At 42.1% G+C, this 16,799-nt stretch overlaps 2 protein-coding genes across 6 annotated transcripts in view; one reads left to right on the top strand and one right to left on the bottom strand.

Annotated features, from left to right (window-relative positions):
- LOC139384168 (kinase D-interacting substrate 220a) overlaps nt 1-10,835 on the top strand; it is a 97,274-nt gene extending 86,439 nt beyond the window's left edge. For all 5 annotated transcript variants that reach the window (XM_071128872.1, XM_071128871.1, XM_071128869.1 and 2 more), the window contains 3 exons: nt 5,651-5,749; nt 6,623-6,838; nt 8,972-10,835. In XM_071128872.1, coding sequence (XP_070984973.1) covers nt 5,651-5,749; nt 6,623-6,838; nt 8,972-10,012 — 1,356 coding nt within the window. In that variant the 3' untranslated portion in view covers nt 10,013-10,835. The remainder of the gene's footprint in view (nt 1-5,650; nt 5,750-6,622; nt 6,839-8,971) is intronic.
- A 1,756-nt stretch (nt 10,836-12,591) lies between these two features.
- Nucleotides 12,592-14,148, bottom strand: LOC139383988 (inhibitor of DNA binding 2a). Its single transcript, XM_071128618.1, has 3 exons — nt 13,694-14,148; nt 13,371-13,432; nt 12,592-12,823 (listed from the first exon to the last, which is right to left on the bottom strand). Exons 1-2 carry the CDS (start codon nt 14,042-14,044, stop codon nt 13,376-13,378), a joined length of 408 nt encoding a protein of 135 aa, XP_070984719.1. The 5' UTR covers nt 14,045-14,148; the 3' UTR covers nt 12,592-12,823; nt 13,371-13,375.
- Nucleotides 14,149-16,799: the final 2,651 nt, after the last annotated feature.

Genomic DNA, 16,799 nt, shown 5'->3' with positions numbered 1-16,799 from the left:
AGAAAATCATCAAGGCTAAAACCGGCACTTTTTACTGAAACGTTGATTAATGTGCACTGTCCCTGTAAAAATAAAATAAACTCCGACTTTGGAATGAAATGTTGCCCACTCGCATCGCATATGTTACCTGAATACAATATTTTATGTTGATACGTTAATAAATACATACTGTGTTAATTTTGGCATGTTTAACTGCCTAGAATATCCACTGTAGTGTGCATAGACCAGAGGCTGGCTAACGAAGAATTAGCTGCTCGCTAGCTACCCATGAAGAATTTGTAGCTAACGTTAGCCAGCTACTGACCTAACAACATTCGTTTTAGGTCACTTTTACATGTAAAACTAGCTGGCTGGCTAGATTAATAGGATTCACATATAGCTAGCTGATAATTATGAAGTTACAAGCTCACGTTTGCTTTATGTAGTTATCTTGTTTAGTTTGTATTGTTCAAAGTTAATGCAGTAGCATGGGAGTGTGCATTGCTTTTCAAATGTAAATTTGTATGTACTCAAGTCCTCCGAGAACAAACTTGCAGCATGAGAGTGTGGAGCATGGTGGTATGCATATTGATCAACACCCAAGGGTTTAATTTCTGTCTGTATTAAAGTTCTAATGCAGCTGTTTTTATCTCAATATTAAATCATTTCTGGTTAACAATTCCATACTGTACTGTGATTGATTGTTTTCAATTAAAATGGTCAAAAAGAAACAAAAATAGCTTCTTAGCAAAGAGCAATTTCTCAAGCAAGATTTTTTTGCTAGGACTGTCTGGGAGTGGTTGGAGTGGGGAGGGGAAAACTGAAAGCTAGCTGTTATTGGTAGAGAGGTTTGGAACTTCTTTCTTATTGGTCTATTAACTCATCTATTAACTACCGTCGGATGATGTCACTAGGCAGGCCAAAGCTCCATCACACCTGTCCGCAATGGATGTGGCTGAAATAGCCGTATCGACAAAATTGAAGGGGTATCCACATACTTTAAAACACATTTTTTACTGCAATGGGCCTTTTAATAATGATCTGAGTAGGCTTTATATGGCCCAACAAAACAGCCGAAGTCGCTGTCTGCATTGAGCTTCCAGTCCATTTAGACAGGATGTCATTAATGTCTAGGCAATATATAAATTCCTGTAGACCAGGTATTCCCAAACTGTGTGACGCGTAGCAATGCCGACGGGGGTACGCAAAATAAAAATGTGATTCACATTTTTTTCTTCACATTTTCAAACGGTACATTTTCCAATTGGGCTACACATTTGGGTGAGTTTTTTTCTCGCCTGAGTAGCCTCCGTTTCACTGCCAAAAATAAAATGATACCATCTGGTGTTTAGCGAAATAACACAATGTCAAATGTTTCATTGCTAAATTGTAATTATTTCACCACTAATGGCCTATTTATTGCCTTACCTCGCTTATCTTACCTCATTTGCACAAACTGTATATATACTTTTTTTATTGTGTTGTTGACTGTATGTTTGTTTATTCCATGTGTAACCCTTTGTTGTTGTTTGATTTGCACTGCTTTGCTTAATCTTGGCCAGGTCGCAGTTGTAAATTTAAAAAATAAGCCATGGGACATTTTGGAGTGAGCATAAAGATGACTTCGAGTAGTAAGACATGTATAAAAGCAACAGATACCATTAAGAAGGGGCTAGAAGTATCTTATATGGTGAGCTACCAAGTGGCTATGACAGGTAAGCCCCATACTATTGTGGAGGACTTAATTCCTCCTGCTGCCATGGATATGGCTGGAACAATACTGGGGGAAAAGGCCCAAAAAACTATACAGACAATGCCTTCATCAAACAACACTGTTTCACAATGCATCAGTGACATGGCAGGAGATGTTTTGAAACAATTACTGCTTCGCATACAAGCCAGTGAATTATATGCGTTACAGCTGGATGAGTCAACAGACGTAGCGGGCCTGGTACAGCTCCTGGTATATGTCCGTTACGTTTATGGGGGGTCAATTAAGGAAGACATCTTCTTCTGCAAACCACTGGAAACCAGGACAACATGAGAGGATATTTTTAACGTACTGGACAGCTTTGTGACATCAAATGGACTTTGGAGGTCAATATGTGTTGGTATCTGTACTGATGGCGCAAAGCCATGACAGGGAGACATAGTGGAGTGACGCATGTGTAAGCAGTTGCTCCCAACGCCACTTGGGTACACTGCAGCATCCACCGAGAAGCTCTTGCTGCCAGGGGAATTTGGACACTACAGTGAAAATTGTTAACTTTGTTAAAGCAAGGCCCCTGAACGCTCATGTATTTTCTGAATTATGCAATGATATGGGCAGCGACCGACCATGTAACACTTTTACAACATAGTGCTCTGGTTATCAAGGGGCAACTTTTTTTTTTAAATTGAGAGACGAGCTTAATGTTTTCATTACTGACTATCATTTTCACTTGTCTGACCGCTTCCATGATGATGAGTTTCTCACACGACTTGCCTATCCTGAATGATCTGAATCACAGGGATTCTCTGAAACTATATTCAATGTGCAGGACAAAATTGAGGCTATGATTAAGAAGTTGGAGCTCTTTTCTGTTTCTATTAACAAGGACAACACGCAGGTCTTTCCATCATTGTATTATTTGTTTTGTGTGCAAATGAACTCAAGCTTACAGACAATGTCAAATGTGATATAGCGAAGCATCTGAGGGAGCTGGGTGAGCAATTATGCAGGTACTTTCCCGAAATAGACGACACAAACAACTGGATTCATTATTCCTTTCGTGCCCTGCCCCCAGTCCACATATCGATATCTGAACAAGAGAGCCTCATCGAAATTGCAACAAGCGGTTCTGTGAAAATTGAATTTAATCAGAAGCCACTGCCAGATTTCTGGATAGGGCTTCGCTCAGAGTATCCTGCCTTGGCAAATCGCGCTGTTAAGACATTGATGCCCTTTTAAACCACGTACCTATGTGAAAGTAGATTGTGTAGAAAATTATTTAAGACTGAGACTCTCTCCAATACAACCCAACATTGTAGATTTATGTACATCCTTTCAAGCACACCCTTCTCATTAACCTGTGGTGAGTTATTCACAATTTTTGAGGAACAAATACATTTTTTTCTGTAAGATGGCTAAATAAAGAGCAAAATTATTGATTATTATTATTTGTGCCCTGGTCCTATAAGAACTCTTTGTCACTTCCCGCGAGCTATGTTGTGACAAAAATTCACACTTATTCTTATGGGACAGTTGAGCTAACATAGGCTAATGCGATTAGCATGACATTGTAAGTAACAAGAATATTTCCCAGGACATAGACATATCTATCATTGGCAGAAAGCTTAAATTCTTGTTAATCTAACTGCACAGTCCAATTTACAGTAGCTATTACAGTGAAAGAATACCATGCTATTGTTTGAGGAGAGTGCACAGTTTTGAACATGAAAGTTATTACTAAACAAATTAGGCGGGCTTTGGGCAGTCTTGATACGATATTTTGAACAGAAATGTACTGATTCATTGGACTAAAACTTTGCGTGCACACTGCTGCCATCTAGTGGCCAATATCTAAATTGCACCTGGGCTGGAATAATACATTATGGCCTTTCACTTGCATTTCAAAGATGATGGTACAAAGAAAATACAAAATAACTTGTTATTTTTCTTTGTATTATCTTTTACCAGATATATTGTGTTATATTCTCCTACATTCCTTTCGCATTTCAATAAACTTCAAAGTGTTTCCTTTCAAATGGTACCAAGAATATGCATATTCTGCTACAGGCAGTTAGATTTGGGTATGTCATTTTAGGCGAAAATTGAAAAAGAGGGAGGGGTGTGTGTGTGTGCAGGCTTACAATTATGGTTAAAAACAACATTTGAGAGTGCGCTGACCCTGGTGCTAGAGGGGGTATGCAGCTGGAGGTTGAATGTTTGAAGAACCACTGCTCTAGACCCCAGTCGGCCCACCTAACAACACTTTAAGTGAGACATTGTCTTTGTAAAATGATTTATTGTTTTGTGAGGTGCAGAACCGGGGACACATTTGTTTCCTGAGGAAAGTATAGCAATGTAGAGTTTATACAAGCTCATGTTTGGAAATGTGGCCCAGGACTACTGTATACCATCGGAAGGTAGTAGCCACCCTTTGCATGGATGATAGCTTTGCACACTCTTGGCATTCTCTCAACCAGCTTCATGAGGTAGTCACCTGGAATGTATTTCAATTAACAGGTGTGCATTGTTAAGTTAATTTGTGGAATTTCTTTCCTTCTTAATGCGTTTGAGCCAATCAGTTGTGTCATGACAAGGTAGGGTTGGTATACAGAAGATATCCCTATTTGGTAAAAGACCGAGTCCATATTATGGTAAGAAAAGCTCAAATAAGCAAAGAGATTAAGACATGAGGGTTAGTTAATGCGGAAAATCTCAAGAACTTTGAACGTTTCTTCAAGTGCAGTCGCAAAAACCATCAAGCACTATGATGAAACTGGCTCTCATGAGGACCACCACAGGAAAGGAAGACCCAAAGTTACCTCTGCTGCAGAGGATAAGTTCATTAGAGTTACCAGCCTCAGAAATTGCAGCCCAAATAAATGCTTCACAGAGTTCAAGTAACAGACACATCTCAGCATCAACTGTTCACAGGAGACTGCATGAATCAGGCCTTCATGGTTGAATTGATGCAAAGAGACCACTACTAAAGGACAGCAATAAGAAGAAGGGACTTGCTTGGGCAAAGAAACATGCTCAATGGATGTTAGACCGGTGGAAATCTGTCCTTTGGTGTAATGAGTCCAAATTTGAGGTTTTTGGTTCCAACCGCTGTGTCGGTGGCGTGATGGTGTAGGGGTGCTTTCCTGGTGATATCTTTAGAATTCAAGGCACACTTAACCAGCATGGTCACAGCATTCTGCAGCAATACGCCATCCCATCTGGTTTGCGTTTAGTGGGACTATCATTTTTTTTTCAACAGGACAATAACCCATAGCACACCTCCAGGCTGTGTAAGGGCTATTTGACCAAGAAGGAGAGTGATTGAGTGCTGCATCAGATGACCTGGCCTCCACAATGACCTAACCTCAACCCAATTGAGATTGTTTGGACTGCAGAGCGAAGGAAAAGCAGCCAACAAGCAGCCTCTGCCTCTCTCAGCATATGTGGGAACTCATTCAGGACTGTAGGAAAAGCATTCCAGATGAAGCTGGTTGAGAGAATGTCAAGAGTGTGCAAAGCTGTCAAGAAGACAAAGGGTGGCAACTTTTAAGAATCTCAAATATAAAATCTATTTTGATTTGTTCAACACTGTTTTGGTTACTTCGTGATTCCATATGTGTTATTATATGTTTGATGTCTCCACTATTATTCTACAATGTAAAAAATAGTCAAAATAAAGAAAAACCCTTAAATGATTGGGTGTGTCCAAACTTTTGACTGGAACTGTACATTTGGGCCTACTTTACTCAATTTATGCCCACTTATGCCCTAATTTATACAGTATGGGGCAGATTCCCGGACACAGATTAAGCCTAATCCTTGAATAAAAATCAAGCTTGATGGAGAATCTCCATTGATAGTGCTTTTTAGTCCAGGATTAGGTTTTATCTGTGGCCGAACTGGCCCAATGTGCATGTATTTGATCAGTCGTGATCATGTCTCTCCCTTTCTCCGTGTTAGGCCAATGTGAATGGCCGGGTGCTGTCTCAATGCAACCTGGAAGAGCTGAAGAAAGAGATGAACATGAACTTCGGCGACTGGCAACTCTTCAGAGGCATGGTAAGACAAAGCCTCCACCTCCGCTTTTAAATACTCAATATCCTCCTTCTATTTCTTTGATATGTACATTAATATTGATTTCCTGATTTATTATTATTTCTTTTTTTTATTCACCAAATTTGTGTTTTGTGTTTTGTTTTATTGTCTTCTAAAAAAAAAATCAGGGCATCTTGTAATACATCTTGAGCCTTCTCTGGAGACATCGGAGGGTTTTATAATCCGTATTACGAGAACGTCTGCAGTCTGCTCCGCTCGCTCGGGGGGCTGGAATCAGGAACACATGTAGCTTGCGTTGATCAGATGTCCGTTTGTGCCTCCTTCCACAAACGAATGTTGTGTTGCCAGAACGTGGCCAGCCAGCGAGCCATCTGGTCCAAGATGGCTGAGATTTAGATGAAGGAAGGTTATTGTCAGTGGGAGCTGCAGTCAGCCAGTCTCCATGCAGTCGAGGGGTCTGACTCTGAATAGCTGCAAGGTTTTACAACCTCTGAGCACTTCCCAAGCCATCTGATGTGGAGACCGGACCACTACTGTATGCATATAGGCCCTATAGAGTTGACATCATATATACTCACCATCTATTGAACTAAAATACTATTACTGACTTTGTGTTAAAAGTCTACAGTATTAAGATGATGGTGATGTATTGTGTGCTGAATCAGTGTGCAGTGTGTTGAATCTATTCCCATTGGTTGTGTGTTGTTCTATAGAGTTTGTAGTTGTATGTTGGTTTCATGGCTAGTGTTTATACTGTATATTGGCTCTGCAGCTGTAGATATTTCCTATGTTGAGTCTATGTATACCTTGTGGTGACATGTTTGCTCTGCACATGGCTGGCTGTATGCTTCTCTCTCTAACAGTCCACTCTCCCAGGTGATGGAGCAGCGTCATGGAGAGAGCCAGGCCCTGCAGGATGAGTCTCATGCGGCCAGCGAGCAGGGCAGCAGCGTAGTCAACGTGGAGACGGCCAGGCACCAGGGAGCTCCCCACGAGGTGGGCAGCTACAGCTTCAACCTCAGCTTCGAGGAGCTGAGTAACGCAGGCCTGGGTCTGGAGGAGCCCCCGAGACCCACTCAGCACTGGCCCGTGGTGAGTTGAATACACACACACCCACTTGTATACACATCTGCACACACACACGTACACACAGACACTCATTGAGAAATACGGTACACTCACGTACACACACACACTGCAACACACGTTCATATGCACCTGCAGTATATACACAGACTCAGGTCCTGTCTTCTACTCATGAGAACAGATAAACACATTCACATACCCACAAAAATACACAAACATACCAAGCCATCCAAATACCCTTAAAGCAGACATGTAAGCAAGTACAGTTGCTAGTGAAAGTCTAAACACCCCTTGCAAAGTCTTTTGTATTTTACTTTCTTGAAATTATTATTATTATTTTTTAAACGATACAATTGTTATTCTTTTTATTTTTTACTACAGATCTGCACAACCTACTCCACATTTTCAAAGTTAAAGTAAAATTATAGAAAATGTTTCAAATAAAAAATGTCACCAACCACCTCAATTCGGTCTTATGTAACAAAATTTGAAATTGTGTTTTTTTTTGTTGTTGCCTGAGATAAAAGTAGAGACTCAGAGCTTCAAATGGTATATCATACACTGCAGTTGAGGAACAATGGGAAAGTAGTTCTGCTTTGAACGTTGATAAACTTGCACCGCACTCTTGAGAAAATGTTTTTGTACACGTACTGGAGAGCTCTTCTTTGTCTACACCCATTCAGCATCGTTCACACCCTCTTAAGCCTTAGCCCCACCCACCTCTTTAAGGATTCACATGTCAGGCCATGTGGTTAACAGAGTGAGTAGTGTAGTAAACAACCAAAGATTTCAAGACTAAAAGCGGTGAAAGTAGCGGTGAAAATACACTTTATCAAGTCCTCTGCCTTTATCCTAATCTGACTTTGAAAGTGTCCAGACACACACATTGTATAATTATTAGATGATGCTTACCCAGATACTTTGATGGGTCATGTGAAATAAATGCTATACCCCCCCCCCCCCCCCAGTCCAGTCTCAGTCCTGGATTTAATCTGCTTGAAAATCAGAGACAAGGTTTGAATATTGCTGTCCATCAATGATTCCCAACCAATTGTACTGTGCTTGAGAAAACAATGGATTATGTTGCACTAAGAGTTGTGTAAGGTTGGTAGAATCTTATTCAAAAAGCTTTATTTTCAGCACTCGGTGGTCATGTCCTGTGAGCTTGTGTGGCCTACCACTTCAAGGATGAGCCATTGTTGCTCCTAGACGTTTCCACTTCAAAATAACAGCACTTACAGTTGAACGGGGCAGCTCTAGCAGGGCAGAAATTTGACAGACTGACTTGTTGGATCCTATGATGATGCCACTTTGAAAGTCACAGAGTTCTTCAGTAAGGCCATTATACTGTCAATGTTTGTCTATGGAGATTGAATGGCTGTGTGCTCAAAGTTATACACCTTTCAGCTACAGGTGTGGCTGAATCCACTAATTTGAAGGGGTGTCCACATACTTTATGTGTTGCCATAAATGTTGGTAGAATCTTACTAAAAATGATTCACATCTGTGTAATGGCTGCCAAAGGTACTTTCACCAAGTATTAACTCTGGGGTGAAGACATCCACAATCAATTGTGTCGATCTGTAGGGAAAATATCCAGTTGAATCCCATTTTACATAAACATTTAAGGCAGCAAAAATGTGAACTGTGCAATGGGTGTGTAGACTTTCACTAGGCACTGTATACACTTACACAATCAGTCATTGAACTCATCAGAGCTAAAATAGCATGTGGATTTCGGTGAGATCACGGCAGTTTTGCCCTCCCCTGGTTGAGGAAGTTGACGTGGCGGATCACAAACACACATGCAGACTCACACCACCAAAAGGCAAGGCAAGGTGTTAGAAAAGCTGTTATTTTTGCCCTCTCTGTTCAACCGCCAACACGCGAACCTATACGCAAACATATAAACTTCTTCTCTAGTATGGCTGTCAGTTTTCTCCTGTCATTATTAGTTCATTGGTGGCTTGCAGTGCTGTTAACTTGTAAATTCAAACAGCACCACCATGACCACAAACCCCATGAGATTGTGCTATTTTACCCAAACCAATAACGTCCATGATGCATCCCGTTCCCCCCTCAACCATAACAAAAACCATTATACCGCACGTTCCCCTCTTCTCCCCACCCCTCCCCCAGGCGGCCACCCACCGCACCCCCAGCATGTCCAGCCTCAACTCCCAGGAGTCGTCCAACGATATCTGCAAGCTGACGGACAAGCAGCAGGCAGAGTACCGTGACGCCTACCGCGAGTACATCACCCAGATGACCCAGCTGGACGTGGCCGGAAGCGGGGGAGAGAAGCCCGTCCAGCCCCACCCGGGCCAGTTCCTCCAGAGCCGAGAGGCCCGAGAGCCAGAGGAAAAGGACAAAGACGGGGCCGAGCAGGAGGGACGCAAGCCCTCTTTCTCCACCAAGAGAGGGGCCAAAGCTACGGATGCGGTCGATACAGATGCCCCCCTGGACCCCATCAGCGAAGAGGACGAGAAGATGTATTCCAGCTCCTCCAAAGCAGGGGGCTCCAAGGTGAAGGGAGCAGGGCCTCGATACCACAAAGTCCCCAGTGACGAGGAGTCAGACAACACCCCTCTGCTCCAGGAAAAAGGGAAGGAGGGGGGAGCCCAAGCGACACCCGACATTGTCCAGGACAAGAAGGACTCGTCTGACTCTGGGCTGAGGTCTGGTGAGAGCTCCTCGGACCACTCCCTAGAGGAAGCCGAAGAGGTTAATAAAGCAGACCTGATAGAGCTGGAGCTAGAATGTCTGGTAAAGAAGAGGGGCCTGCTGTCCAGCAGTCTGAGTGGACTCCAGGATTCCACCATCGCCCGCATGTCCATCTGCTCCGAGGCCCCGTCCGAGGGCAGCCTAATGGCCTCCAGCCCCGACGAAGCCTGGTTCCCCGCCAGCTTGTCCATGAGCAACCTCAACCACGCCTCCAGCACCACCACACTCAACAACAACAGCAACAACGCTGCCACCACCAACACCAGCCAAGACAACCAAGACACAGAGAGCTCCACCCCAGGCTCCAGCACTGCCTCAACCACGGGGCCCATCCACAACCAGAACCTGCGTGGGATCATCCTCAAGAGGGCCCTGAGCACCGGGGGGGCCCTCGAGGGACGCACAGGGGCCCCTGATGCCATTATTCTGGAGGATGAGAGGGAGAGTGTCCTGTGAGAGTGTCCAGGCCTTTGAGGTCCCGTAGACGTTGCTTGATGTGCTTCTGAAAAATAAAAGTCCTTACAAATCTGTTACATTGATATAGATGGCAATAAAAACAGGCCTATTAATCTGCAAATTAATTTTATTAAATACTGAAGGTTGTTAGAAAATTTGAGAGAAAATGTTACAGCATTCAACCAAAATAAGCATGGATTAAAACGAAGGAGATCACCTTGTTTGCCAACCATAAAAATATGAAATAATGTGGGTTGATAAATGAATGTCCTGGCTTGTAGACAAACCAAAAATACATCAAGAACTCAGGATACATTTTGTGAAATAATTTGAAAGTTAATGACATCAGACTAATATGGAATAAGTCAAATTTTTAAATGTCCCTGTAATTCAGTTAGATGTTGTGATGTTCGTTTTTGCTGTTGGAAAAGGGTAGTGAATTGTGGAGTGATGTGATTGTGGATCCGTATGAATGTGGTGTTGGTGCGATGTTGTATACTGTACTTCATTATAGCTTACTGAAAAATCAGATTTGGCTTTGTGCTTAAACTAAATGTTCCTCAATTGTAGTTATCAAGTAGGCTACCAGTGAAAATGTGCCATGTTCAAACATGAGTTAATTGGTGTCGTATTGCTGTGAATTCATATGTGACTGAAAGGTCTTTTTCTCCAAACAATCTGCTGATGTTTTGTGCTGGAATTCTAGATTTAAAATCTATGAACAGTGTGGTAAGAAAAAGCGTGTTCCATGCACTACTGATATGTCTCAGGGTCTGAGCCTTTTTCAGAGTGCAATGTGAAACAATAAACATCTTGGCTGTCAGATGCATTTTCTTTTTTGAACTTCCTGCATAAAGTATAACAGTTCATAACTGGCTTCCCATCCCTTGAACTCTACTTTTCCTATGAGCTCAAGATAGACTTGTTTGTTGTTCAAAAATCTCATTAATTTCCCAAAGTCGGGGCCTCCCCTGGGTTCACGTTGTGGTTTTTGCCCTAGCAATACACATTTTGAATCAACTGTAGTGCTAGGGAAAGAAACTAAACTTGCACCCAGGGGAGGCCCCAGGACTGACTTAGGAAAACCCTGCCATATAGAAAGGGTTAAAACATAATTGCGTCAGCTAGACTTTATTTTCACCAGTAGGTGGCAGATTCTCCATACAAACCCACATTAGGCCAAAGACGCATCACTGAACGGTGGGCATGAACTTTCACTTGTGGGGAAAAGGTAAGGCGACCAAATTGGTTATGACATAATATACATATGCATAATACCGTGGCCAGCCGATTCTAAGCACTTCCCTTCGTATGTTGGGCACAATTGAGAGTATACTCTTCTGTGTAAAGGAACTCAAGCTTTCCAATTTGTGGGGAAATGGTGAGCCTGTGCTTTGTCATTCTACCTGTAAAAGTGGAATAATGTGCTGCTATAGTTTAGGCTTGCGCATGGAGCAGTAACCAGGTAGTTCGCCTTACTGTTGTCATTGCACGGTCAGACAAAACGAACACATGCGTTGTTATTTTCATGTTGATTGTCATGACACAGACATCCTGAAATGTAGCACTATGGGTCGGTGTTTCTTTTCTACAAAATAGTATGTCGATCTGCACTGGCAGGCCATTTAAAAATGACAATTGGTTTTGAAGTGTTTCTTTTCAGAAGTTAACAGCTTTGTGAGTCGCAGATTAATGCAGAATCTTATTGTCAATAAGAGAGGTTCTGTGATTGCACACAGGTGAGATAATCACATTTATTCCCAGTCTCCTATATGCCTACACCCTGGGAGTTTACCCAATCAGTGCGTGTTGAGGTAGAATTACGTCTTAATTCCTGAACTCAAGATGTTCAGGAATTGAAGAGGCAAACTAGAGAGCGTTGTGTGAATTTGAGCAATGTCACTGTAAATGACGAACTTAGTCAATGAGAATGGTATAGCCCCTAAGAAATGACACAACAATTTCTCACCATTCTTTACATTTAATCATTCAGTTGACGCAACTGTCATGAAAGATTGACATTCCCACTACAATGACTTCATTACCACCGCATCGGCTGGGAATTGAAACTCTTTTTGGGATTGTAGATGATCATGACAACCTAGCATTGCAGAACCATTTTCAGCCAAAACATTGTGTCACGTTACCTTTTGTAATTCCAATCTCAAGAACTTCTGTCTATAGGCTACAAGTTTCCATACAGCTGGGAGACATGCTCAAATAATGCATTTGATTTGTTTATTATTTTTTTGTATAAAAACGTTACAATTTACATTATTACTTTTATAAAAAGTTTCAGCATAATTAAGTACAGCATTACACTTTTGCAGAAATGTGCAATTCCTGCAACTATACAAGATAAAACTCAGAGTGCACAAGGTTTCGCGCGTTCGTTTTGTGTGATTTTTTTTTTTTTTACAACGTCCAGTCCATGTGCGAAGAAGAGTAACAATTCTGACAAGACAGACTAAACTATATACAGTAACTAACCAAGTTGCCTTCTATTCACTCTCCAATTCCGGAGAAAAAGCGAAGACTTCATGGGCGATAAGAGGAAATCCTTGTGACAATCTCTTATTTGTTTTTCTCCCCGTGTAGGGAGTATAGCGCGCCTTCCATTTCAAGAAAGGACCAAAACAAGTCTTAAGATAAATAATATGAGTGTCCGAACTGAAAACACATCACATAGATTGTCCTTTATAAGCAAAGTCTCTTGATTCAATTGAAGAAAATCCAGAACCCGAGGACAAAAATGTAGGGGGAAAAAGTCCGGTTCCCAGGTCCTGTGTGTTGTGTGTCTTAACCAAACACCTGCAAAAGATTGAGAAAGAGGCGTGTTTAGAAAATGCAAACAGGGCAGAGATCCGGACAGACTGGCGCCAGGGAGGAAGCCGCAGTTTTAACATTTAACCAAACACTCAAATACTGAGCAAACCCTGAGCTCCAGATGTACACACACACACACAAGCGCAGCATAGGGCACTTTCTCATTCAACTTCAGCCTACTATCTGGGAGAGAATCCGCCGAAATTGCAGTTCAGATGGGTTTAGCCTCTTGCACCAATTATGTAGACATTAGTAATAATCCAGACCACCATTTATTTTATATTACAGACGAGCGTTGCTCCGTTATAACACAATAACAAAGAATTTGCCTATACTGTATAGCAAAAATGTTTGCAATGTATTCCGTTCAAATAGTGAACAAATTAACAATGAGATAATGATTAGCCTACTGTCGGAAATATGCACCGACTTTTCAATTTCGTTGAATTCTGCCACAACCGGCTGTGGGCAAATAGACAAACAAACCCCGGACATAATAGTACAGACAGAGTAGAGAACACAGCGTACCTACCCGCTTTAACGATGAAGATTCCTGCTGTCATCTGTTATCAGCTCTGATGGGAACTCCGGAGACTGAAAAACAAACATATATATTCATTAGCACCGCCGCAGTCAAATACATGGTATTATTGAGATCACACACAAAAATGCCTACCCTCGCAATGTTGATCATGGATAACATGCCTTTTGTAAACCAAATGGTGTAATTTCACAATAGACCACAATTGCGCATAGTAAACGCACTCAAAATGCGCAGGCCAATAGGTAAAATAGACCCAAGCAAATGTAGCATCTTTGTTTATATTCTTCTGATATTTCAGACAATATCCTTACCTGTAATGACAAGATGCTGATATCTGTATTGAGAGTTGTTAGGGGAGTCCTGGATGTCGCTTGCCCCGGTCGCGGGTGATGGAGGCTCGTTATTGCGACATTGGAGTCAAGTGCGATCTGCAGGTCCAGAATATAGTCGATGACATGCTGCAGGATTTCCATCTTGCTCACGTTTTTGTTTTGAGGGATGCTGGGCACCAGCTCCTTCAGCTTGGAGTAGCAGTCGTTCATGTTGTAAAGCAGGCTTAATGGATCATCCACCGGAGTCTTGCTCCGAGAGATTCCCAGACTATGTTCAGACAGATTCGCGCTGTTTTTCCGGAAAGATCTTACTGGGCTTATTGCTTTCATGTTGAGACTTGGTGCGAGACGTTCAGTGCTTTCGATGAGAGGTTGGTTTTAGTATTCTTTCTGTTCCTTCGCAGACGGGTCGGTCGGTGAGCGAACGGACTGGATTTCCAAGCTGTCATTGTCGCTTATATAGCCAGCAGGCTGGGTTTGCAACGCAGGGGTTTTGTTTGTGCTGATTGGATGAGTAGGTTACGTCAATCCCCCCTCCTCGTGCCCTACCATTGGTCAAGACTGCCTCACAGTCTGGTTCCTCCTTTTTCTTCCGTGTTCTCAGCCAGTGAAAACGCATGTTGAAGGTGGCACGGTGAGAGCTCTTCAGCTCCGGTGGGCAATTTGGAAAATTGAGCCCTTACCTGTTTCTGATGATTCGTAATTTGGCATCACGAGCTTGTGAAGCTCTAGCGTGCATTTTTCTGCTGACTTTAATTGAATGTAAAATAAAGGGTGGAATGTTAACAAAGCTCTTCTGAAGGATTTAACGTAAGAATACTAAAATACAACATCTTATAATGATTTGTATCCATGTGTAAAATGCATCCGGATTTATAAAGGTGAAGGGGCTGATACGCTCTAATTGTCACAATATCGTGGTTTATAGTCAAGATTAGAAGAGCTCGCTGTCTCTCACACACGCATTCCTTCCTCCCTCACACGCGTTCCGTCACTGTCTACATAACACTACAACCTTGTGATTAATTTGACCATTATCTCGTATTTGAAGTGATGTATAGCCTATAAGAATGTTATATTTTTAAAGATGAAGAAATTCTGATTGCAGGAATTGTCCATTACAAATCTCAGGGCATGCCATCAGATGTTGAATGAATACATGGACCAAGCATGTATAAAATGGTGATAACAGAAATGTGAACTTTGAATGGGTCATTAAACTGAACTTTGAATGGGTCATTACAGACCCCGGACCGAGCCTACATGGCATGCTTGCTCACACACTGGATCAGTAGGGAAATATGGATTCTGCATAATAGGGAATATTTGAAATAAAACAAGAGGGTGTATGATTGTGCACATTACTGTGAGACATAGGTGATCACTGTCAGTTTGTATTAGGCCACTTGGATGACGTCTGGATGGACACTGTGCTTAAAGGTCCTCAATAATACCTACAACACATTTCGTCAGGATGGCAATAATGCAAAACACTGATTGAACAACAGATCCGTTGGTTGCAAAAATGTTAGGCTACAGTAGCATTGTTCTGTATTAATGAGGCTACATGCGGTTGCATTCTTCAACTGGTGCCGGGCACAGGGCTCCAAAACTCGCGGAGTGATGCGGCACAAACTAATTGCACCGGGGCTGTTGTGGACTGCAGCGGGTGGTCGTTTCGATTTGTGGATTAAAATGCGTAGTTTACTGAAGTGTATTAATTTTCTATAATGAATCAGAATGTGTTTCTTATCCTTGTTTTGGGATATAATATTCCGAATATAATAAATATTGCAAAAACGACCCAAAATTATATTTGGGAGAAAAGTGCTGTATATCCACCAATATGCCTATATAATCTAGCAGAACATGCATTTCAACACCAAATGCAGTCCTAGAAAGTACTGCGCAATTGATTCTGATGTTTGGATAGTAGTCCGTCCTCTGCGTACAAGACTGAGCTCTCATGTGCAATAACAAATGTTATACAAACCAATGGGTATAGCCGTCCTCCCACCACCAAAGATTTCTGAAAATTATATTGCCAACACTTGAATAAAAAGAGGGCTATTAAATGTTTGGGCAGCAATTTACGTACATTATGCAGTTTTGCTTTTGCAGCCACGAGACAACTTCGAATATTTAACAAGTCTTTATGCATTTTCCGACTAGATGTGGAATTCTTGCACTCAAATTCAAGTCGTATTGTCACATGCACACGCACAGTGAAATGCTTAACTTGCCATCTCTCCACAACAGTGCACTATTCAGTCATGTTCACATCTGGTGCAATCGGATTTGTCCATTTTCTCTCCTCTTTTTTTTCGTTCTCACAGCTGTGTACATTTCACATGACACCCTGACTGATCCATGACAAGTGATGAATTGGCACCAAGCGAGCGCCAATAGGCCTACCGAACAGCACCGCGAGCTCATGCTCTCCGCAGAGTAGACTCTCTGGCGCCAGCTACGTGACGTCACCCATTCACAGCAGCCCTCCAGCCAGTCCTCACCGCGCCGCTCAGGCGGCTGCTATGGCGACCGGGGGCTGTAGTCAGCACGAGGTCTCAGCTGATAAACGGGACAGAACAGTGAGAGATCGGAGTCTAATTCGTCACCTCTGTCCTCCAGCAATCCGGGGCCCGTACACCTGCATCGATTAAGCATTTCATAAATTACATTGAAGTTGGGAAAGTGTCTCCCATCTTGGTTTGTGAAAAGAACAAGACACGAAAAGGACTGGCTGCCAGCATAACCAAGTGAGGAGTTTGGACACATTTTAGTTTTCAAAGCATTCTCTGGTTGATATGCAAAATAAAAACAATATAAAAACGTATATAAATTCAATTAAAAAATAGTTTAAAAAAAACTGTTTTCTGTTTCTTACTATTCTAACCTAGTATTGATTTGCTCAGTGCATTGTCAACAGCCTACCCAAATAGAGGAGATGCTTTCAGGTAGTTTTTACTCCTGAAACTTGATATCAACATAACTTTAAACTATCATTTTACCTCCTCAACCATGTGACATTTACCACCCTCTCAAGGGAACTGAACTAGAACGAAATTCTTCTTCATTTTTTTAA

The sequence above is a fragment of the Oncorhynchus clarkii genome, chromosome 25 (assembly GCF_045791955.1).
Source record: "Oncorhynchus clarkii lewisi isolate Uvic-CL-2024 chromosome 25, UVic_Ocla_1.0, whole genome shotgun sequence".
Lineage (NCBI taxonomy): Eukaryota > Metazoa > Chordata > Actinopteri > Salmoniformes > Salmonidae > Oncorhynchus > Oncorhynchus clarkii.
Note: the sequence above shows the minus strand (reverse complement) of the source record. Positions and strands in the feature narration are given on the sequence as shown.